The sequence below is a fragment of the Microcaecilia unicolor genome, chromosome 3, assembly GCF_901765095.1.
Source record: "Microcaecilia unicolor chromosome 3, aMicUni1.1, whole genome shotgun sequence".
Classification (NCBI taxonomy): domain Eukaryota; kingdom Metazoa; phylum Chordata; class Amphibia; order Gymnophiona; family Siphonopidae; genus Microcaecilia; species Microcaecilia unicolor.
This window is the reverse complement of record NC_044033.1, coordinates 292,469,914-292,493,479: the sequence shown is the minus strand read 5'-3', so window position 1 is coordinate 292,493,479 and position 23,566 is coordinate 292,469,914. Positions and strand designations below refer to the sequence as shown.

At 45.3% G+C, this 23,566-nt stretch overlaps 1 protein-coding gene across 2 annotated transcripts in view; it reads left to right on the top strand.

Annotated features, from left to right (window-relative positions):
* Positions 1-23,566, top strand: part of ESPL1 (extra spindle pole bodies like 1, separase) — a 548,935-nt gene that overhangs the window by 322,356 nt on the left and 203,013 nt on the right. For both annotated transcript variants that reach the window (XM_030198173.1, XM_030198172.1), the window contains exons 22-24: positions 3,406-3,584; positions 11,690-11,817; positions 11,891-12,013. In XM_030198173.1, coding sequence (XP_030054033.1) covers positions 3,406-3,584; positions 11,690-11,817; positions 11,891-12,013 — 430 coding nt within the window. The remainder of the gene's footprint in view (positions 1-3,405; positions 3,585-11,689; positions 11,818-11,890; positions 12,014-23,566) is intronic.

Here is a 23,566-nt window from a genome sequence, read left to right as displayed (position 1 = left end):
GCTTTGTCAAAGGGAGGTCATAGCACTGGACCTGCAATAATACAATTCATGGGAGACTATGTACAATTTAATACCATACTGATAACGCTTACTATCACCATACACTGTAAACTGTCTATCAGATAGTGACACCGCACACGGTGCTGAACTAATGGTGCTCCTAGATTTTGAGCTAAAATCCTTGTCCGATGCTCAGTCATCTTAGCGTGTAGTGACCTGGTCGATTTACCAATGTATACCTTGTCAAAGTAAATTGTATTTTAGAATGACAACGGTTAAGCCAAGTGTGGCAGGACAGCAGTTCACCTGAACTGCCCAACCACAATAGGAACACATCGTCAATGTAGCGACGCCAGGCAATGATTTTAGAGAAGAGTGGGCTTTGGTGTAACCAACGTTCCTCGAATGCCATCATGAACACATTGGCTAGAGTGGGGGCAAATGTTGCTCCCATGGCAACCCCCGATTTTTGTAAAAGTAATTTCTTCTTGAAAATGAAAAAATTGTTGCACAACGCTAATCTGGTTAGCTTTAGGATGAATTGAGATGGTACTTCATGTGGTCTTGGACGATTTTCCAACACATCCGCAATCTCTTCGAGTAATTCTTCCTGGGGTATCACGGTATGCAATGATTTTATGTCCAACGTGGCCATGATCACTTGGGTGTCTACCAATTGGATGTTCTGTAAAAACACAAGAAAATGAGTAGTATCTTTGATGTATGACTGGCTCCTCGTCACACCCTCATGCAAAAATGAGTCCACGTACACAGAAAGTGGTTCTAACAAAAAACCTCTTGATGACATGATTGGTCTTCCCGGGGGGTTCTGTGGATCCTTATGTACTTTCGGTAGCACATACAGTACTGGTATTGTCGGTGTTTTATTTTTCAAGTACTGAAATTCTCTGATAATCAAGAACCCTTCATCTAAACCTGTCTGTGTAACCTCTGGTGATTTTCTGCAGATCTCGTGTTGGGTCGGCCAGCAATTCCTGATATGCTGAGATGTCTGTTAATTGAGAGTTCACTTCACTTTCATAGCTGTCCCTATCCATGACAATTGTGGCCCCACCATTGTCTGCTTTTTTGATTACTATGTCCCCATTGTTCTTCAAAGACCATAGTGACTGTTGTTTGGCTTTACTTAGATTATCTCTAAATCCCCGATATTCTTCATGATAAAATTTGTGCACATCACAAAGAACTAATTGTTTGACTACTTGGATTACCGGGTCTAGAGGAATTGGAGGGATCCACTGCGACTTGCTGCGTACTCTAGACCGGGACTCGGGAATGTCCTGCCCCTTGAAGTAAATTCTCAATTGCATAGCATAGTTCTTCTGAACTGGTAGTAGCGATCATTTAGCAAGCTCAGCTGTTTCCGGTGAGCCACATGGGTGCTTAGAGGAGTTAGTAGGCAGCGCCATCTTTTTGAACCAGCTGTTTCCGGTTTGTTTCAAGTTAAAATGGGGCTACCGCCATATTGAATTTCAAACAGATGGCAGGTAGCACAAGTGAGGAGTAAAAGGTAAGCCTTGAGCTACATTATTATAGAGTATGCGTTATCAGTATGGCTTGTACATAGTCTCACATGAATTGTATTATTGCAGGTCCGGTGCTATGACCTCCCCTTGACAAAGCGTTCTTGCAAAACAGGCACCTGTCGCAGCCATTAATGTTAAGACCGCTCCAGAGAGTGATCATAATAAGAGTCAACAAATAGCAGGGAGGAGGAAGGCGAGTCGATGATTATAAATATGCACGAAAGCTAAGACTCACTGCACGGTGAAGTGAAATCAGCTGTGTAAGTTGATGAGGCTCCTCCTCCATTAGCAGTGGCTATTTCATCACGGACTATAGTAGCGGGTATTGCTCTAAATAGAAGCTCTACTGCTAATCAATTTGATATTCTAGAAATACGCAGTGGGTTTTCCCCAAGTTCATTTTAATAATGGTCTATGGACTTTCTTTAGGAAGTCATCCAAACTTTTTTAAAACCCCGCTAAGCTAACTGCTTTTACTACATTCTCTGGCAACAAACTCTAGTGTTTAATTACACGTTGAGTGAAGAAATACTTTCTCAGATTTGTTTTTAAATGTACTACTTTGTAGCTTCATTGCATGCCCCCTAGTCCTAGTATTTTTGGAGAGAGTAAACAAGCGATTCACACCTACTCTACTCATTTTATAGACCTCTATCATATCTCTCCTCGACTGTCTTTTCTCCAAGCTGAAGAGCCCTAGCTGCTTTAGCCTTTACTTACGGGGAAGTCGTCCCATCTTCTTTATCATTTTTGTCGGCCTTCTCTTTACCTTCTCCAATTCCACTATATCTTTTTTGAGATGCAGTGACCAGAATTGAACACAATATTTGAGGTATGGTCGCACCATGGAGCAAAAGGCATTATATTGTCCTCATTTTTGTTTTCCATTCCTTTCCTAATATACCCAACATTCTATTTACTTTCTTAGCTGCTGCCACATACTGAGCAGAGTGTTTCTACGTATCATCAACGATAATGCCTAGATCCCTTTCCTGGTCGTTGACTCCTAATGTGGAACCTTGTATTACATAACTATAATTCAGCTTCCTCTTTCCCACGTGCATTACTTTGCACTTGCTCATGTTAAACGTTATCTGCCATTTAGATGCTAAGTCTCGTAAGGTCCTCTTGTAATTCTTCACAATCCTCTTGTGATTTAATGACTTTGAATAACATCAGCAAATTTAATTACCTCACTAGTTACTCCCTTCTCTAGATTATTTATTAATATGTTAAAAAGCAGCAATCCCAGCACTGACCCCTGGTGACCCTACTGTCTTTTCTATCTTTTAACCAGTTTTTAATCCACAATAGGACACTACCTCCTATCCAATGACTTTCTGATTTCTTCTGGAGTCTTTCATGAGGTATTTTGTCAAACACCTTTTGAAAATCCAGATACACAATATCGAGTGGCTAACCTTTATCCAACATCTGTCTAAAAGACATAGTACCCCATGCAGATCAGTGAGACAGCCTGCTTGACACCAGGTGGCTTATTAGCAGGAATATGCTAGATATTTGAAGGTGGTGCTTCTTTTCCTTAGAAATACCCAGGTAATAGTTCGCAGTGGTCTTGTAGATTTTTCCCTTCAGGAGTAGCAAAATATAGTATGAGCCTTCCTGCCCAGTTAAGGGTTAATATCCTCACTATAAGATAAAATTAAGCAGTGGGCATAAATAAGCTAATAAAAGCATAACTTAAATGAGGTTGTAGGGGGGTGCTCCTTCCAAGCTGCTTTGGTGTGCTTACCAAATGGCAAATTCCAAAGCATAGATTCTGGCAGGTGCATTTTGGGCTGAGCATTCAAGATTATGCAGAAGGACTAGCATGTACCCTATGCTGTTTTTGTTTTAGAAAATTGAAGAAGGGGAGTATAAACAGTGCTGCTGAACAACTAAAAGAGTTAGTTTTGGAAGAAGGTATTGGAGGCATGAAGGAACAACACTTATCACAGCTAGAAGACATCTTCCAGTTCAACGCGTCGGGACAGGATATTTCTTGCTTCAGAGAGCAGCTGCAACAAATCCCTGGGGGTAAGATTTCCTCTCCCTCTTTCAACATCTCATGTCCACTTTCTGAATGTTTTTTAAATATGCTATTGGTTTGAACTTAATCTTTCAAATCCAACACTCAATGCACTGCAAATGTCAGCACCTGGAGCTACTTGTGAAGGTGGTTGGTGCAAATGTCAGTATTTCCATAGGCTTTAGGATGCCTGATCAGTTGTCATAATACTACTACTAAACTATGGCGTGACTTTATTTATTTTTTTAACCTAGTCATTTGTAGATGGTTACATTTCTATCCTCTGGCCTTCATAGCTTTCTATTTTTGATTATTTCTGACAATAGTTTTGGTACTTCTATAGTAAGGCTGTGTTAGGTTCTCAGGTTCAAAACACACAGGCACAGACTTTGGAGTAATCAGAGCCCTTGGGCTGCTGACGAAGAGAGACAGCAGCAGGCAAAACCCACCAACCAACACTGGGCTAGAACGCACCAGACTGGACCTAGGCTTCACCTACACTTAGCTGCCGTTCCCCGGGGGTTGAGCCCCGGGTGCAGGCAGCCGACAGGGCTTGGAGGAAAACTGGTACTGGAACACCAGGAATCAGGATTCAGAAGTGCCCACAGGCACCTAGACAAAAGCAGGGCAGACAGGGTTCAGAAGTGCCCACAGGCACCTAGACAAAAGCAAGGCAGACGGGGGTTCAGGGTACTCAGACAGGAGGGAAAGGAAGCCAAAAGCAGACAGGATTCAGAAGTGCCACCAGGCACCCAGACAAGAGCAAGGCAGAAGTGCTAACTGCACCAGGAATACAGGGTTCTCAGACAGGAGGGAAAAGGAGCCAACAGGACTGGAATCAGGATAGGATTCAAGGCAAGCAAGACAAGGCAGAAGTGCTAACAGCACCAAACACTAACCTGGACCTTTAGCGTTTGCAAAGGCCCTGAATGGAAGAACACTACTTCCTTATCAAGGGCCTGACTGATGATGTCACAGCTACAGGACTCAGGTAGAAAGCATACTGAAGCACAGAGAGGCTCAACACACAGTTGCAGTATAGAGGAGTAATTAGAGCCACGCTGGAAGCAGCCAGCACACAGAGGCAGAGCTAACTCGGGCAACACACACAGGTGCAGTATAGTGAAGCAATTAGAACCATGCTGGGAGCAGCCAGCATACAGAGACAGAGCTAACTCAGGAAGGACAGAAGCCAGCTCAGAAGCTGACCACCAGAAATAAGGTAAGTTTGAGAGGGGTCACGACCACAATCGTAACAGGCTGAATGTTATAAAGATGAAACTTTTAGCATCTGCTTGAGGAATGGGACCTTCGTAAGGTCTACTGTTCAACCTTGTCATCTCCATGAATTTTAAAGGTGTCGTAATTATTAGATACTGACTTTTTAACTGGTTTTATCTTAGCAGACTACCACAATACTTGACTTTATGTAGGTTTCAACTACAGCCATATACTTCAGAAATAAGTGAAATTAATTTAATTTTATTACAAGTGGTGACTTCTATCCCAGAAACCTTGTTTCCTTATCCTGCTAGATGTCCAAATATTTTGTTTGGAAACACTTATATACTGCTACTTCTGATTAAAATAATTTTAAGCAGTTTATATGCATCCATATTATAGCCATAAGACTAACATACATAAAATGGCGCAATAAAATCACAGTCTGTGCTAAAAGCTTACAAACAAGAATCAGTAATAGGAAAGAAAAGCTTCAGGAAAATGTGTTGAAGTTATTGAATGCTCAATTTTTTTATCTACTTGCACCCTGACTTCCACGGTAAACTATTCCATAATTAAGGAGGTGCAGCTGAAAAGTCACGTGGGTTCTGATCAGGTTGGCCAGTGTCAAAGATGGAATCTATAACATGGGCTGTGCTGGAACATAAATCCTAAGCTGGCACATACCAATGAAGTACATTTTTCAGGTATCCTGGAACTTCCACACTATCCCACATAAGTCTGAAAAACAACCAACAGATTTTAAATTGTACTCTTTGCTGAACCAGTGAAGTACCATCAGAGGGCCAACAAACAGGCCATTGCAATCTGAACCACCTGTAATGATTGTAGATAAGTTGAGGGTAAACCTAAATAAAAAAAATACCATTTCAGTAGTCTAGCCCACTTAAAATCCTTACTTGCCGAATAGCATGAAAATCCACTGACATGTCAACCTTGCCTCATGAAGCACAACGTAATGCATGTCATGCCACATTCCCTTATCTGCATTTTTATCAACCATCACTTCTAAACTGTTCACAGCTGGCGCTGTTTAATTGTGTTTTCCACAGTGAATTTGAAAATCACATTCAGGTTGGAAGAAGGTGTTCTTAACACACAGTTTTAATTAACCAGTTTCCACCATCCAATTGCTTATCACAGTCAATGAGTCTATATTGACTGCAGACTCAACTTCTGGATGTCATAAGCATAGATATAAACAATGTGACTTTAAGAGGTCTTTAAAAAGCATTATGAACAAAGCTAACCCCTGTGATGCACCATGTTCTAGAAATCTCAGGAAGATTCTAAACCAGCATTCACTTGAAATTTCCTGTTGCATGAAAGAATGAAATCACAGTAGAACTGGTCTTATAAATCTATCCCACACAGATGAGAGCATCCAATCATTGATAGTGTCAAGTGCAGTTGTTTTAATAACATATCACCAGAATTTCATCAGAAACGCAGCTTAAAATTTTAGGAGTGATCCTATTTAATTCTCACATTTGAACCACAGATGCAAGCACTTGCAGTAAAAGTATTTAAACTTTTATGGAAACTTAGATGGATCAGGCCATATTTTGATCTTGATATATTTTGGCTTATTGTACAAACACTTATATTAGCTCATTTTGACTATTGTAATATATATATATGTGGAATGTTGAATCAATTAGGCAAAAGCTTTAGACTGTATAGAATACAGCTGTGCTTTTGATTTATAGGGTATTAACATTAAGCGTATACAAACAATGAAAAAAAGTTTTAAAATTCCATATAAGTAGAAATTAGACAAATGTTAAAGGTAAAGAATTCCAGATATTAATTGAACCATAACCAAAAGACTTTCCATGGACCTTCACACCCTTCGTTGATGGAAAAAGTTGAAAGATAAAAGAAAATCCCTCGGATGCATCATTGAAGTTTTAAAAACCAAACAAAACTTAAATAAAATACAGGCCTCAACGGGGAAACCAATGAAGACTCAAAAAGGGGTGACATTTTTTATTCTTCAAAGTCATGCTCCAGGTTAAGTTTGATCTTGTTATACTGTCATCCCAGGAACTACAATATCAAGTCTAGACATTACTTAGGGGGTCTTTTACTAAGCCGTGGTAGAAATCAGCTGGCGGTAAATGGCAACATGCCCATTATATTCTTATGGGCGTCTCGGCATTTACTGCCAGCTGATTTCTTTCACGAGCTAAAAACACTACCACATCTTAGTAAAAGACCCCCCTTAGTTAATTATCCAACTGTTAAAAACAACCCCCCCCCCCTGATATTCAGCCTGCGGTGGTCAGCGCTTTTTTAAATGCTGATCATCGTGAGCAAACCTATCTCCCAATATTCAGTGCTGAGCCATGTCTGTGCTCTGGCACAGAATATCGAGGCACTTGTAAGCAGGCCTGGCTGATATCTGGCCAATTGGCCCGCTTAACATTTTCTTTACTGAAGCCCCCGAGCCTCTGGAAGACTCCCCCGCCCCCCTTGCGTAGCGTAGTGTAGTACCGCGAGCTGCAGCAAAAGGTCACGCCAGCCATTTTAGACCGGCACCACAAGGGGCAGGAGCAAGAGGGCTGCACTTCTGCCCCCAATGACCCCGCTGGACCACCAGGGTTACAGGTAGGCGTGGAGGGAGGAGGGTCTGCCTGCACGGCTGGGGATCTTGATATGGGCTAGGATGGGGAGGGAAAAAGGCGGCATTGGCGGGGGGCTTGAGGGGGCTCAGGGGCTCGAGTAAAGAAAAAAATATAAATAAAATTTTTAAAAAAGTTATGTGGTTGCTGGCACTCACATAGCTAAGCAGCCTTATTTAGGACAGCTTTTGAGCTGTCCTAAATGAAGCTGCTTAGCTATGCGGGTACTGACACTGAATACTGCCGGTATCCGCATACCCTGGGGCTCCTCCCCAGTGCCACCCCCCTGACCTGACCACTTTTTTGTTTGGGCGTTCTCAGGGGATATTCACTGGCACTGTTCGGGTTAAGTGCTGTTGAATATCCTTGGTTAGGTGGCGGGAAGCTATTTAAGGTGGCAGGACAGGTTCCTGCCCATTTAAGTTGCTTTGAATATCAGTCTCCTAGTATATGTCTACTTCCCAATTATCAATATGTCAGAGGATACCTGATCTCTGTATTATTCCATCAACTTCACCACCCTCTCAGCAAGAACAGAGAAGAAATGATTCCCCCCCCCCCCCCCCCAAACACACACACACACACACACACACACACACACACTTTGAAATTCAAAATATTTCCAACCTTATCCCATTGAACTTCAAAACAAACCCAGTATCAAAAGACCAAAACTGTAGTAAATAGAATCAGCTGTAATGATCACATCTACAGGTCAGCAGATGGAGACAGAGAACATAGTAACATAGTAAATGACGGCAGATAAAGACCTGTACAGTCCAACCAGTCTGCCCAACAAGATAAATTCATTTACATGGTATGTGCTACTTTAAATATATACCAGAGTTTGGTTTGTCCCTGCCTTTCTCAGGGCACAGACCATAAAAGTCTGCCCAGCACTGTTCCTGTACTAAAAGTTCTGCAGCTTACGTCAAAGCCCCTTAAAAATTTACACTCCAGCCCATCCATATCTATTCAGCCACGATCAGGGCGTAGACCATAGAAGTCTGCCTAGCATTGGTTTTACTCTCCAATTACCGGCGGCGTCACTCAATCTCTGCTAAGATTCCGTAGATCCATTCCTTCTAAACAGGATTCCTTTGTGTTTATCCCACGCATGTTTGAATTCCATTACCGTTTTCATCTCCACCTCCTGCGGGAGGGCATTCCACGTATCTACCACCCTTTCCGTGAAAAAATACTTTCTGACATTACACCTGAGTCTGTCCCCCTTCAACCTCAATTCATGTCCTCTAGTTCTACTACCTTCCCGTCTCTGGAAAAGGTTCGTTTGCGGATTAATAACTTTCAAATATTTGAACGTCTGTATCATGTCACCCCTGGTTCTCCTTTCCTCCAATGTATACATGTTCAGGTCGGCAAGTCTCTCCTCATATGGTTTGCAACGCAAATCCCAAACCATTTTTGTAGCTTTTCTTTGCACCGCTTCCAGTCTTTTTACATCTTTAGCAAGATACAGCCTCCAAAACTGAACACAATACTCCAAGTGGGGCTCACCAACGACTTGTAGAGGAGCATCAACACCTCCTTTCTTCCTTTGGTTATACTCCTCTCTATGCAGCCTAGCATCCCTTCTAGCCACAGTCGTCGCCTTGTCACATTGTTCAACTTCAGATCCTCGGACACCAACACCCGACGGTCTTTCTCCTGAGTCGAGCTAACTAAACTAGCCCCTCCTATTCGGTATCTCTCTCAAATGCATCACTCTGCACTTCTTGGCATTAAATTTTTACTGCAAGACCCTCGACCATTTTTCTATCTTTTGGAGATCCTTTCTCATCGTTTCTACTCCCTCCAGGGTATCCACTCTATAGGCTATCTTTGTGTCATCCGCAACAAGGCAAACCTTTCCTTCCAGCCCTTCAGCAATATCTCTCACAAATATATTTATTTATTGCATTTGTATCCCACATTATCCCACCTCTTTGCAGGCTCAGAATAGGCCCCAGCACAGAGCCCTGAGGAACTCTACTGCTCACCTTCCTTTCCTCTGAGCGGATTCCATTTAGAACCACCCTCTGCCACCTGTTGGTCAACCAGTTTCTTATCCAGTTCACCACTTTTGGTACTTACTAAGTTCAGCCCTTTCAGCTTACTCATGAGTCTTCTGTGGGGGACCGTATCAAAGGCTTTGCTGAAATCCAAGTAGATTACATCTAGCGCACGTCCTTCATCCAGTTCTTTGGTCACCCAGTTAAAGAAGTAAATCAGATTCGTTTGACAGGATTTTCCTTTGGTAAAGCCAGGTTGCCTCGGGTCATGTAACCCATTGGCTTCTAGAAAGTTTACTATCCTTCCTTTCAGCAGTGACTCCATTATTTTTCCTACCACTGACGTGAGACTTACTGGTTTGTAGTTTCCCACGTCTTCCCTGTCTCCACTTATGTGAAAAGGGACCACATCCACTCGTCTCCAATCTTGTGGAACCTCTCCCGTCTCTAAAGATCTATTAAATAAATCTTTGATGTCCCGCCAGGACCTCCCTGAGCTCCCTCAGTATCCTGGGATGTATCCCATCCGGCCCCATAGCTTTGTCCACTTTCAGATTCTCCAGTTGTTTATAAACTTCCGTAAATTGCGCAGTATCCACTCCATTCACAGATATTCTCTCGGCAGCCAACCATGGTCCTTCTCCAGGATTTTCCTTTGTGATTACTGAAGAGAAGTAATTGTTTAAAACGTTTGCTTTATTCTCCTCACTCTCCACATAACCATTCTCATTATTGTTCAGTCTCGCAATTCCATTCGTATAAGTACATAAGTATTGCCATACTGGGGAAGACCAAAGGTCCATCAAGCCCAGCATCCTGTTTCCAACAGTGGCCAATCCAGGTCACAAATACCTGGCAAGATCCCAAAAAAGTACTAAACATTTTATACTGCTTCTCCCAGAAATAGTGGATTTTCCCCAAGTCCATTTAATGGTCTATGGACTTTTCCTTTAGGAAGCCATCCAAACCTTTTTAAAACTCCGCTAAGCTAACCGCCTTTACACATTCTCTGGCAATGAATTCCAGAGTTTAATTACATGTTGAGTGAAGAAACATTTTCTCCGATTCTATCGTTCTCCTTTTTCCTTTATCTGAAAAAGGTCTTGTTATCTCTCTTTACATCTTTAGCCATTTTTTCTTCCATTTGCGCTTTTGCCAGCCGTATTTCCCTCTTTGCTTCTTTCAGTTTAATCCGATAATCTTTTCCGTGGTTCTTTTGTATTTCTTGAACAAACCCTCCTTTGCTCTTATTTTTTCAGCTACTTATTTGGAGAACAATATAGGCTTCCTGTTTCTCTTGGCTTTGTTTACTTTCCTCGCGTAATGATCAGTTGCCATATTTTTAGCAGCCTTTAGCTTTGACCACTGATTTTCCACTTCTCCTGCGCCTTCCCACGCCAACAGCTCCTCCTTCAGGTATTTCCCCATTTTATCAAAATCAGTACATCTGAAATCCAGTACTTTTAGTTTTGGGCGTTCTCACTCCACCTTTGCCCTTATATCAAACCGTATGGTGTGATGATCACTATTAGATGGGCACCCACCCAGATATTGGACACACTTCCTCCATTCGTGAGCACTGGATCCAGCATTGACCCTCCCCTCGTGGGTTCCGTCACCATTTGTCTGAGCAAGGCACTTTAGCAGGCATCAAAAATCTCCCTACTTCTTTCAGATTCCGCAGACGGGACGTTCCAATCCACATCAGAAAAGTTGAAATCTTCCAACAGTAGCACCTTCCCTTTCATACCAATCTTTTGAATATCTTCTCTGTGCTGGAGGTCTGTAGATAACCCCCGTGTGGATACAGGTTCCGTCTTCTCATTCCAGGTCGATCCATAAAGCTTCTTCCTCTCCCCAGGTCCCCCGCATTTCAGCCGCTCTGATATTGTGTCTCATGGAGTGCTGCAGACAAGGCACTTGCCGGTGTTCTGCCTTCAACAAAATGGTTCACATGCTGGGTTGGTGCAGTAGGGACACTTCTAGGATGGTGCTGGCACCGATGACTGACCGGTGGCACAGCAGTGCTCCCAATTTATTTGAGCCATGATACAGGAAGTAGCTTATGTGTTTCCTTAAACTTTGTACATTTATATCTTTATCTTTAAGAATGAAACAAAATTTGAATACTTTAAAAGGGGGAAAGGAACTGTAATTCTGACAGTTAAGTTATAGTACTCTTCACGTCACTCTTAACCGTTTCGGATCCTTTTGTTTTTTCGCTTCCTCTTACAGATGTTGTTGTGTGCATACTGACCCTGGTAGACCCACTACCAGATGCTGTTGGTGACACCTTGCTCCTCACCAGGCTGGAACAAGCCTGCAACCCTGTCTCCATACGCATTCCTACTACCGAGACAAAAGTGAGTAAAAAGCTACCAAAACTGGTTCATGGCTGTTTCATTGGAGGTTCTCACTTTCTTTCCCCTGTTTCAGTTGTCCCTAAGCTCAGCCCTTCATGAATTTGATGTCATACAGAAGGAACAGAGAGAAACGAGTAACCTTACAGACAGGAAAGAGTGGTGGGAAGGACGAACAGACCTGGACAGGAGAGTGAAGGTGAGATGGCTTGTGTTGCGAATTCTAGTTTTTTCCATTGGAGGCGTGTGTGTGTGTGGGGGGGGGGGGGGGGTTAGGAACAGGGGCTCGCAAAATTTTCCAGATTGAATTTCTAAGTGTATATTCATCTAAGTAAGTTCCACAATATTAAGCTTACAGAAAATTCTGAATCTGTTTTTAGCCCTTAATTGTATGACGGTCTTCAAGTCATGCATAACCTTCCATTTCATCAGCAGATGAATTCATAAATTGTGGATTGTCAGTATAATAGCAGGTAGAGAGAGAGGGCAATAAACCGAACTCTGCCATATAGGATGGTCAGCAGAAAAGCTATTCAGTATTCCTCTCTCCAACAGGTGGTGGACGCTGTCCAAGCAGTTCCTGGTCTGTTTAACTCCTGTTCTGGGTTGCCTGGTTCAGTTGAGTTTGGAGGTGTTTAGGCTTTTGGAAGTGCCTATATTGGGGTGCACCTGGTGATGCCAGATCCCTTTCTCCCACCCTTCCTCCCCCCCCCCCCCCAAAAAAAAAAAAAAATAAAACCTCCTTTCTCCTTCCCCATAAAATTAAAAGAAAAAAAAAAGCAAGAAGGGAGAGAATCTTATACCTCTGCAGCTTCTAGCTGCTTAAGGGGGGAGAGTTTGTCATTCTCAGAGCCTGGCACCAGGTCTGCCCCCCCCCCCCCAAAAAAAAAAAAAAAAAAAAAAAAAAAAAAATTTTAAACCTCCTTTCTCCTTCCCCATAAAAATAAAAGAAATCAAGAAGACAGAGACTCTTGTGCCTCAAAGACTTCGTTCTAACTGCTTAAGGTGGGAAGTTTGTCATTCTTAGAGCCTGATGGAAGACTATCTGACAAACAGCCTACAGTTTTTCATAGCAGTATTCTTACAACTTTAAATTTAGCTGTTGGGTGCCTGCTCAGCTATGACTTTACTTTCGTTTCTATAGCAGCAGAAACTGTGAAGTGCTGCTCCTGCTATCCTGTATGGAGTTCAGCTTTGAAACTTTCTTCAGACTGTTTCCTGGCACAGGGGCTCCTTGGATTTAATGGTACCACAGTCAGAGTCCCCTGTGGAGGATGGCGCTTCTATTTCTTCTCAAGATACAAGTAGCTGCTTCTCACACTGTATGTGCTTTTTTCACTAATCTCAGCTCCCTGCTCCTTAGTAGGTAATCCCAGCTTCAAATGCTTCCTTTAATTCTGCAGTTGAAGCTCAGCTGCCTTTTTCGCCCAAATTTGCGGTGTTACTTCACCAGGCTTATTTACTCAAACAAGACCACCTGTTGAGGAACCCTCTGTCTGTCTCTCAACCTTTATCTGACATGGCCGCTAAAAGGAATATTGGATACTCTGCCTGAAGTAGACTCTGAATAGAAGTCTGAATAGAAGTGACTGAAAAATCCCCCTCAATCTGTTGCACCTGAGATGCTGGAAGAAGGGGGATTTCCTGGGAATGAAGCTGATATGGGGCTTTCAGGATGTTCCATAAGGAGGAGTACCAACATTTATCAATTACTACTACTTAACATTTCTAAAGCGCTACTAGGGTTAAGCAGCGCTGTACAGTTTAACGAAGAAGGACAGTCCCTGCTCAAAGGAGCTTACAATCTAAAGGACAACATGTGCAGTCAGCTTACAATCTAATGGACAACATGTGCAGACAGTCAAATTGGGGCAGTCTAGATTTCCTGGATAGAGGTGAAATGGTTAGGTGCCGAAAGTGACATTGAAGAGATGGGCTTTGAGCAAGGATTTAAAGATGAGCAGGGAGGGGGCTTGGAGTATGGGCTCAGGAAGTTTGTTCCAAGCATAGGGAGAGGCAAGGCAGAAAGGGCGGAGCCTGGAGTTGGCGATGGTGGAGAAAGGAACAGAGAGGAGGGATTTGTCCTGTGAGCGGAGGTTTCGGGTAGGAGCATACGGGGAGATAAGGGTAGAGAGGTAGTGAGGGGCTGCAGATTGAGTGCATTTGTAGGTTAGTAGGAGAAGCTTGAACTGTATGCAGTACCTGATCGGAAGCCAGTGAAGTGACTTGAGGAGAGGGGTGATGTGAGCATATCGGTCTAGGCGGAAGATAAGACGTGCAGCAGAGTTTTGAATGGATTAAAGGGTGGGATAGATGGCTAAGTGGGAGGCCAGTGAGGAGTAGGTTGCAATAGTCAAGGCGAGAGGTAATGAGAGACTGGACAAGAGTTTGGGTGGTGTGCTCAGAGACGTAAGGGCGAATTTTGCTTATGTTATAGAGAAAGAAGCGACAGGTCCTGGCTATCTGCTGGATTTGCGCGGAGAAGGAGAGGGAGGAGTCGAAGATGACTCCGAGGTTGCGGGCAGATGAGACGGGGAGGATGAGGGTATCATCAACTGAGATAGAGAGTGGAGGAAGAGGAGAGGTGGGTTTGGGTGGAAAGACAATAAACTCTGTCTTGGACACGTTCAGTTTCAGATGGCGGTTGGACATCCAGGCAGCAATGTCTGATAAGCAGGCCGATATTTTGGCCTAGGTTTCCGCAGTGATGTCTGGTGTGGAGAGATAAAGCTGGGTGTCGTCGGCATAGAGATGATATTGGAAACCATGAGATGAAATCAGCGAGCCCAGGGAAGAGGTGTAGATTGAAAAAAGAAGGGGTCCAAGGACAGATCCCTGAGGGAACTCCAACAGAGAGCGGGATGGGGGTGGAGGAAGATCCATGAGAGTGTACTCTGAAGGTACGGTGGGAGAGAGAGTAGAGAACCAGGAGAGGACAGAGCCCTGGAACCCAAATGAAGACAGTGTGGCAAGAAGTAAATTATGATTGACAGTGTCAAAAGCAGCGGATAGGTCGAGGAGGATGGAGTAGTGACCTTTGGATTTGGCAAGGAATAGGTCATTACAGACTTTAGTGAGTGTCGTTTGTCGAGTGTAGAGGGTGAAAACCAGATTGAAGCGGATCGAGGATGGCATGAGAGGAGAGAAAATCAAGGCAGCGGCTATGAACGGCGCGTTCAAGTATCTTGGAGAGGAAGGGTAGGAGGAAGATGGGGCGATAGTTGGAGGGACAGGTAGGGTCAAGTGATGGTTTTTTGACGTGTGGTATGACTACAGCATGCTTGAAGGTGTCAGGGACGGTTGCGGTGGAGAGAGAGAGGTTGAGGATATGGCAGATGAAGGGGGTGACGGTAGGAGAAATTGTGTTAAGTAAGTTGGTGGGGATGGGGTCCGAGGAACATGTGGTGCATTTCGAGGAGGAAAGAAGGTGGGCGGTTTCCTCTTCGGTGATATTAGGAAAAGAGGAGAAGGAGGCCTGGGTTGGTTGGTTGAGGGAATGGGTTAAAGGAGGAGGTGGATTGGTAGTAAATTTGAGTTTGATCTTCTGTACCTTATCGCGGAAGTAATCAGCCAGTGATTGAGGAGAGAGTGAGGGGGGGTGGGAGCGGAGGGCACTTTAAGGAGGGAGTTAAGGGTGGCGAAGAGACGACGAGGGTTGGAGCTGAGGAAATTGGTTAGTTGGGTGTAATAGTCCTGTTTGGCAAGGAATAGGGAGGAGTGGAAGGAGGATAGCATGAATTTGTAATGAATGAAGTCTGAATGGGTGCGAGATTTCCTCCAGAAGCGTTCAGCAGATCGGGCACAGGAGCGAAGGTATTGGATGCAGGGGGTTAGCCAGGGCTGGGGATTAGTTCGCCTTGTGGGACAGGAGATGGATGGTGCAAGGATATCCAGAGCAGATGAGAGAGTGGCATTGTAAGCGGAGACAGCTTATCGACAGACTCGGAGGACATAATGGAGGGGAGGCAATTAGAGATACTAGAAGATAAGGTGGGAGGGTCAACGGCCTGGAGATTCCTGAAAGTAGTGGCTAGTGTAGGGCGGGACTGAGGGGGAGGGTGATGAAGTGTGATGGTGATCAGGTGATTATCTGAGGGAGGAAGATCTGAGGCGCAGAAATTGGAGAGTGAGCAGGTAGAGGAGAGGATGAGGTCAAGACAATGGCCAGTTCGGTGAGTGGGGGTGGTGGAGCTCAACTGGAGGTTGAAGGAGGATGTCAGAGTGAGGAACTGAGAAGCGTAAGCCCTTGAGGTACCGAATATTTGTTCTTCGGCTTCTGATCTCCTGTATCTGCTAACCTGATGATGGTAAGCACAAAATAGCCCAATTCCTTGTCAGCCTTTCAGACCGTTCCAGATGCTGACGTTTAGGATATGCTTACCCAGTGCTTTTTTTGTGCCGGTACACAACGGTACGGCGTACCGGCACCTTTTTCTCCTCCTCCCCTCCCCTCCTTTCCCCTCCCATTATTTCCAGCGATTCTCCGCCTCTCTCCTGCCCTCCCATCGACGTGCAGCGATTTTTCCGTCCCTCCCCTGCCCTCACCTCTCCCATATCCAGCGATTCTTCGTCCCCCAGCGTCCTCCTTTACTGCCTGCCAGCCAGCCAGCGTCGGAGTCAGAAGCGAACGGTGCAGGCAGCGATTGGCTGGCAGCATCGTAGCTTCCCTCTGCAAGTCCCGCCTATGCGTAAACAGGAAGTTGTAGGCGGGACTTGCAGAGGGAAGCTACGATGCTGCCAGCCAATCGATGCCTGCACCATTCACTTCTGCATCCGACGCTGGCTGGCAGGCAGTGAAGGAGGACGCTGGGGGACGAAGAATCGCTGGATATGGGAGAGGTGAGGGCAGGGGAGGGACGGAAAAATCGCACGTCGATGGGAGGGCAGGGGAGAGGCAGAGAATCGCTGGAAATAATGGGAGGGAAGGGCAGGGGAGAGAGAATTGCTGGACATGGGATGGGAGGGAAGGGCAAGGGAGAGAGAATTGCTGGACATGGGAGGGAAGGGATGGCAGGGGAGAGAGAATTGCTGGACATGGGATGGGAGGGAAGGGCAGGGGAGAGAGAATTGATGGGATGGGAGGGAAGGGCAAGAGAGAGAATTGCTGGACATGGGATGGGAGAGAAGGGCAGGGGAGAGAGAATTGCTGGACATGGGAAGGGCAGGGGAGAGAGAATTGCTGGACATGGGATGGGAGGGAAGGGCAAGGGAGAGAGAATTGCTGGACATGGGGGGGGAGGGCAGGGAAGAGAGAATTGCTGGACATGGGAGGGAAGGGCAAGGGAGAGAATTGCTGGGGATGGGAGGGAATGGCAGGGGAGAGAGAATTGCTGGACATGGGATGGGAGGGCAGGGAAGAGAGAATTGCTGGACATGGAGGGGAGAGAGGAGAATCGCTGGATGGGGAGGGGAGGACAGGGAAGAAAGAATTGCTGGACATGGAGGGGAGAGAGGAGAATTGCTGGACATGGGAGGGAAGGGCAGGGGAGAGAATTGCTGGACATGGGAGGGAAGGGCAGGGGAGAGAGAATTGATGGGATGGGAGGGAATGGCAAGAGAGAGAGAATTGCTGGACATGGGAAGGGCAGGGGAGAGAGAATTGCTGGACATGGGATGGGAGGGAAGGGCAAGGGAGAGAATTGCTGGACATGGGGGGGAAGGGCATGGGAGAGAGAATTGCTGGACATGGGAAGGGCAGGGAAGAGAGAATTGCTGGACATGGGAGGGAAGGGCAAGGGAGAGAGAATTGCTGGACATGGGATGGGAGGGAAGGGCAGGGGAGAGAGAATTGCTGGACATGGAGGGGAGAGAGGAGTATCGCTGGATGGGGAGGGGAGGACAGGGAAGAGAGAATCGCTGGACAGGGAGGGGAGGACAGGGAAGAGAGAATTGCTGGACATGGATGGATGGAGGAGTTGGCTAGGAGAGAGGAGAAATGCTGACTTGGATGGAGGAGAGGGGAGAGAGAATTATTGCTTTATATGGATACAGAGGAGGCAAGAGAGTTGAGAAATGCTGGACATGGATAGAGGGAAGGAGAGAGGAGAAGTGCTGGACATGAATGGAGGGGAGGAAAGAAAAAAGAAGATGCACATGGATGGAGATGAGGGAAAGTGTAGAGGAGAAAAACTGCACATGGATGGAGAAAATAGGCAAAAGCTGGATCCATGTTATACCTCCTCCAGTCAATTCCATGGAGGAGGACCCAGCTTTTACTTATGGATGCAGGGCAACAAAAGAAGAAGAAAGGAAGAAAGTAAAGAAATAAATGGAAAGGAAGCCCTGGAAATGGAGTTAAGAGAACAGATAGCAGCAGAATCAGAGACTGGGACCAATATGGATAGAAAAACAAAGTCACCAGACAACAAAGGTAGAAAAAATCATTTTATTTTCATTTTAGTGTTTGGAATTTGTCTTATTTTGCACTGGGTATACTGGAGCTGTAACAGCTTACAGAAATTATTTATAATGAAAAGAAATCACATTATTTTTTCTCCTTTACTAGTTTAATATTTTCAATGATGTCTGTTTATATGCGCCATGGCTGGTATAAGGGGTGTGACTATTGTGGGTGTGGCTATAATAGGGGCGGTGCCATGTGTGGTGACCCCGCCCACAATGAGTACCGGCACCTTTTTTTCTACAAAAAAAGCACTGTGCTTACCTACCAGCAGATGGAGACTGAACACTTAACTCTGAGAATTGCTTAAGAGCACTCTGCAACCTCTACCCAGCCAGCATGTTTTCAGTCTCTAGCAGATAGTGAATGAGCAGTCTGTGCTGCTCTGGTATGCCTGAAGGGAGAGGTATGCACTTAGGTCCAAGTTGGATGGTCTGTTTAGGCTGAGTGGTTACTTCCCTAATTCTTAATTTTAAAAAAATGATTCTAGTCTGTTTTCTGCCTCATTGCCTGTACCTATTTTGGGGTTGTTGGCCTGCTGGGGCTACTGCTATCCCCTGGTCGGATCCCTCTCTCTGTGTCCCCATTTGCCTCGGCCCCAGCACTTGCTGGGTACCTTGAGCTCTATTTCCGCAGTTAGCAGCAGCTGTTAACAAAAAAAAAAAGTTGAGTCAATATCTGACCTTTGGGTCTGAATGCTGTGCTAGTCTAGCAGTGAAGTGATCCTCTGTTCCCTCCTTCAGATCAGGGCAAACAGTTCCAGCAGTGCTGCGGGGACCCCATAGGAAGTCAAAGCAGCCACATCATGAGCCCGCAACAGCTTCACCGGTGCCAGATTTGTGGGCACCAAGGTCTGGAGACTCAGGCGCAAGATGCACATCATCGCTGGTATCTGTGCCAGAGGACACTTCAAGGACTCTTCCAATGATGATCTTTCCCCACTGGACATGAAAGAGAAAGAGGGTGTAGCAGCAGGTTTTGGGTTTTTTTTTTTTGTTTTTTTGGCGGTAGCTGTTACCATTGCCAGGCCTTCCCACATCTCAACAGCCATCCCATCTGAGTCCTGAAAATCCCACATGGTGGACAGACTGCGAGGGAGAGCACAGGGTTTCCCATTGAGTTTGGATGCTTTATCAGGCTTTTGAGGTCAGAGGGTCCCACTGAGTCTGCCTTGCCTGCACATTCTGCCCCAGAGCCTGCAAAATGGCCCACAGTTGACTGGGAAGAGAATTTTGAAGGTTTGACATTGATTGTCTATGGAGGAATTTAGTGACGGGGAGGAGGTCCTGCTTGGTCCAAAGTTGGGGGTGAGGCACATATCCCAAAGGGAGGAGCTGTTGGAACTGATTTCATATGTCACCTAATTTTGAAGGAGTAGAAGTCTATCTATGGAAGGTGGATCCCTTGGTGACGGGGATTATGAAACCACCCATGACTCCTTGAGATGTTACATGTGGAATGGGATTCTCCAAACACACTGTATAAGGTTGCCTGTGCAATGTCTAGGCGTTATCCTATTCCTTCTGCAGATAGGGACATCCTTAAACCTCCAACAGTAGATGCTTCAGTGATGGCAGTCACCAAGAAACCCACTATTCCAGTAGATGATGCCACAGCCCTTATGGAACCCCAGAATGGTAGGATGGAGACTTGTGAACTGGAGTTTTGACCTATCAGCAGTGGTGCTCTGCAGGCGGCCATGTGTGGGAGCCTAGTGGCGAGGGCATTTTTCCAATGGTTAGAGAAGGTCTTGGTTGATCCTAATGTGGACTGTCGTTTGGATCAGGAGGTGGCAAAGTTAGAGATGGGTTCTTTTTTGTCCAGTGCTCTTTATGATTTACTCAAACCTTCAGTGAAGAACATAGCCCTGGTGGTCTCAGCTCGAAGGGCTCTTTGGTTTCAAGGTTGGGTGTTGGATGCAGCCTCTAAGGCTAAGAACTCTGTTCCTTACCTTTTCATGACTGCATTCTTTTTTTGAAAATTGCTGGATATGTTGGTGACAGGATTAGGTGAAGCTAAGGTTCCCCAACTGCTGAAAGATATAGGCCCAGAGGGCTAGGTCATGATTCTGTAGTTCAGGAAAAGCTTTGGGATGCTAGGTGCTATTGTCCAGACAGGGTCAGTGCAGACGTTTCTTTCAGAGAATCTAGTCCTTTCAAGGTGGACACCGTGAGGGCCGAGATTCTGGTTCCATTGATTCAGCCAGTCCCGTACATCCCAATGAAGGTGTTGAAGGTCTTCTATTATAGGTGGGTCTAGATTATATAATGACAGGTGAGTGCTCGGGTGTCCATTACGGCTGTGCCCTAGATTTTGAGCATCTTCTGCCTGATCTGGTTTTAAAATCCCCTGTGTCAGTCCTGGTGGAAGATCAGACACCTTACAAAGACTCCTGCTTCTGTGCATAGTAGTTTTGGTGCCTCCCCAGGACTGCAGAGCCAACTCTTGTTCCATCTATTTTGTGGTGCCCATGGAGAATTCCTTTTGTTCTGTTCTGGACATAAAGAAGGTAAAAACACAGAAGGAGAAAATCATCCACGAATGGAACAAACCACAGATGAAACAAAAATGGAGTCAGCAAACAAAAATGGGAGCCAGGTGTTTCTTTGTTGCCAGCATCAAGTGTGTACCCGACACAGCTTTTTTTCAGCATATCCCTGCGTTGGGGGTCAAAACAGAATCTTATTGTCAAATTCCAATAAAATCATTGAACCTATGACAAGGCATTCTGTTCTACCAGCAGATTAAACGTCTTCACTTATTAGTAATTATCTTGAATTCACTCTTCTTAGGAGATTAATAAGAATCCAGAACCAGCAATTGATAGAATCTTTTTGTCGAATTCCAATAAAATCAGTTTTGACCCCTGCACAGGTATGCTTGTGCTGAAACACCGCTGTGTCAGGTACACACTTGATGTTGGCAATAAAGAATCATCTGGTTACCATTTTTGTTTGCTGGCTCCACTTTTTGTTTCATAAAGAAGGTAAACCATCTTAAAGGTTCCTCGTTTCCGAATGGAGAAGCACTGGGTGGTTACAGTTCAGCCTGGAGAGGATCTCATGAAGACATACCTGTATATTCCTATCCTTGGGTTGCACCAGTGCTTCCTATGTTTTGCTGTTTCCCTTCAGTCTAGCCACAGCTCCTTGGACCTTCTCCGAGATGGTGGTGGTGGTGAATGGGGTGCTGCGGAAGGGAATATATTCTGCTCCATCCTTACCTCGATAATTGGTTGATTTGTTCCAAGTCATTTCAGGAAAGTGAAAAGGCCACCACCCAAGTGGTGCAGTTGGAGCATCTAGGTTGGGTAGTCAACCTGGCCAAGTTACCTTATGCCAACCCAGTGCCTGGAGTACTTGAGAGTCCTGTTTGACACTCGGAGGGGAAAAGTATATCTTCCCCAGATAAAGATCAACCAGCTGAAGGAGCAAATATGAAATCTTCTATCCTGCAGAGCTCCACAGGCCCAAGATTATCTTCAGGTTCTGGACTTGATGGCAGCATCACTGGAGGTGGTGCAGTGGGCTAGGGCTCATATCAGGAGGTGCTGTTGTCCCGCTAAATGCATGAGCTTCAGGATCTTAAGGAGCATTGGCCCTTGCGAGGGAAGGCGAGGTGCGGTCTCGGTGGTGGCTAAATTCCAACAACTCAACAGGGAGCGAGTCTGGAAGTCCCAGATTGGACAGTGGTCATCATGGATGCCAGTCTTTTAGGCTGGGAGCGCATTGTCTTGATCAAGTGGCACAGGATTGTTGGTCAGTGAAGGCACAATGGTCCATCAACAGTTGGAGACCCAGGCAATTCATCTAGCCCTGCAGTCCTAGGGGCTCCTGGAGGGGCAGGTCCAGTGAGTTGTCGCCAACGATGCCACGGAAGTGGCATATGTGAACCGTCGGGGGGGCAGGGCACCAAGAGTGCTCTGGTGGCATAGGAGGCCTCAAAATTGTTGGCCTGGGCAGAGAGTTCTGCTGGACCTCTCGGTGGCTCACATAGTAGTCAGCAGGCAGATTTATTGAGCAGGCACACTTTGGACCTCACTGAATGGAGTCTGGGTCAGGAGGCTTTCAACAGCATACATAGTTTGTGCTTGGGGATGTCCTGTGATGGACTTGATGGTGAAGGCAGCCAATTTCATGGCGGACTGATTTTTCAGTCGCAAAGGGAGTCATGGGTAGAAGGCATTGATGCGTTGCTTCTTCCATGGCCTCTTCAGGGTCGCCTATATGTTTACTCCTTGGCCGCAGATAGTATGGGTCATTCAGTGCATAGAGAAGCATCCCAGTCCAGTGATTTTGATGGTGCCGTATTGGCCTTGTTGTCTGTGGTACAGAGATTTGGTGCACCTGATGCAGGGATGTCCTCTTCCTCTCATGGGCATGTTCAGAGGCTGCTGGTTCTTAATTCTCGCTTATGGCTTGGCTCTTGAGAGGGCGTGGTTGCAGAAGAGATCACTGTTTGGGAGTGATTCCTACAATGCTAAAGTCCTGTAGGAGATTTATATCTGTAGCATATGTGAATGTGTGTGGTTCTCTCTGCATTCCTTTATGGTGCATTAATATGTTGATGTGCAGGCAAGACAGGCTGTGGCCTTTGGTGTAGGGGTATTTGTTGTCTGGCATCTTCAGGTCCCGCCCATGGTTCTCTTCTCTTTACTGCTTTGGTACGTCCCAAGCATCAGTGTCTGAACCAGTCTGGAGTGCTTAAAGGAAAGAAAATTAGCAGGTAAGATCTCCTTTTCTCCTTTCTCATCAGCCCTCCACATTCATCCAGAACCCACCCATGGTAAGTGTTGCAGATGTGGCGATCCAGAATTGGGATCTGGAGGGCTTGGATAATACAGCTATGTACTTGAACCTAGTTCCATTCGGATTTTCTTTTTAGTTGTTGGTGGCTGTGGTTCAAGAAAATGTCAACATACGGAAATTGGTCACGAAGCTGGTTTCCGTTAGGCTCAACTGTAGCACATGATCAGTGTGCAACTTCAATATGTTAGAACAGCCCTGGGTGCCCTTGTCTTTTCATCTGCATATTCATCTGCTTTGTTAGAGAAATATTGACTAGGTAGAGGTTGCACAGTGCTGATGTAGTTTTCGAAACGTTTAGTCTCCATCGGCTTGTAGGCAAGCATAACCCAAGCATCAGTGTCTGGACCGGTCTGAAGGACCTAAAGTAGCATTTCCCAAGTCGGTCCTGGAGTAACCCCTTGCCAGTCAGGTTTTAAAGATATCCACAATGAATATGCATGAAATATTTGCATATAATAGAGGCAATGTATTCAAATTGATTTTGTGCAGTTTTACATGAATAGTTTTAGAAGATATGTTTACTTGTTGAATGGGCTTTACTGTC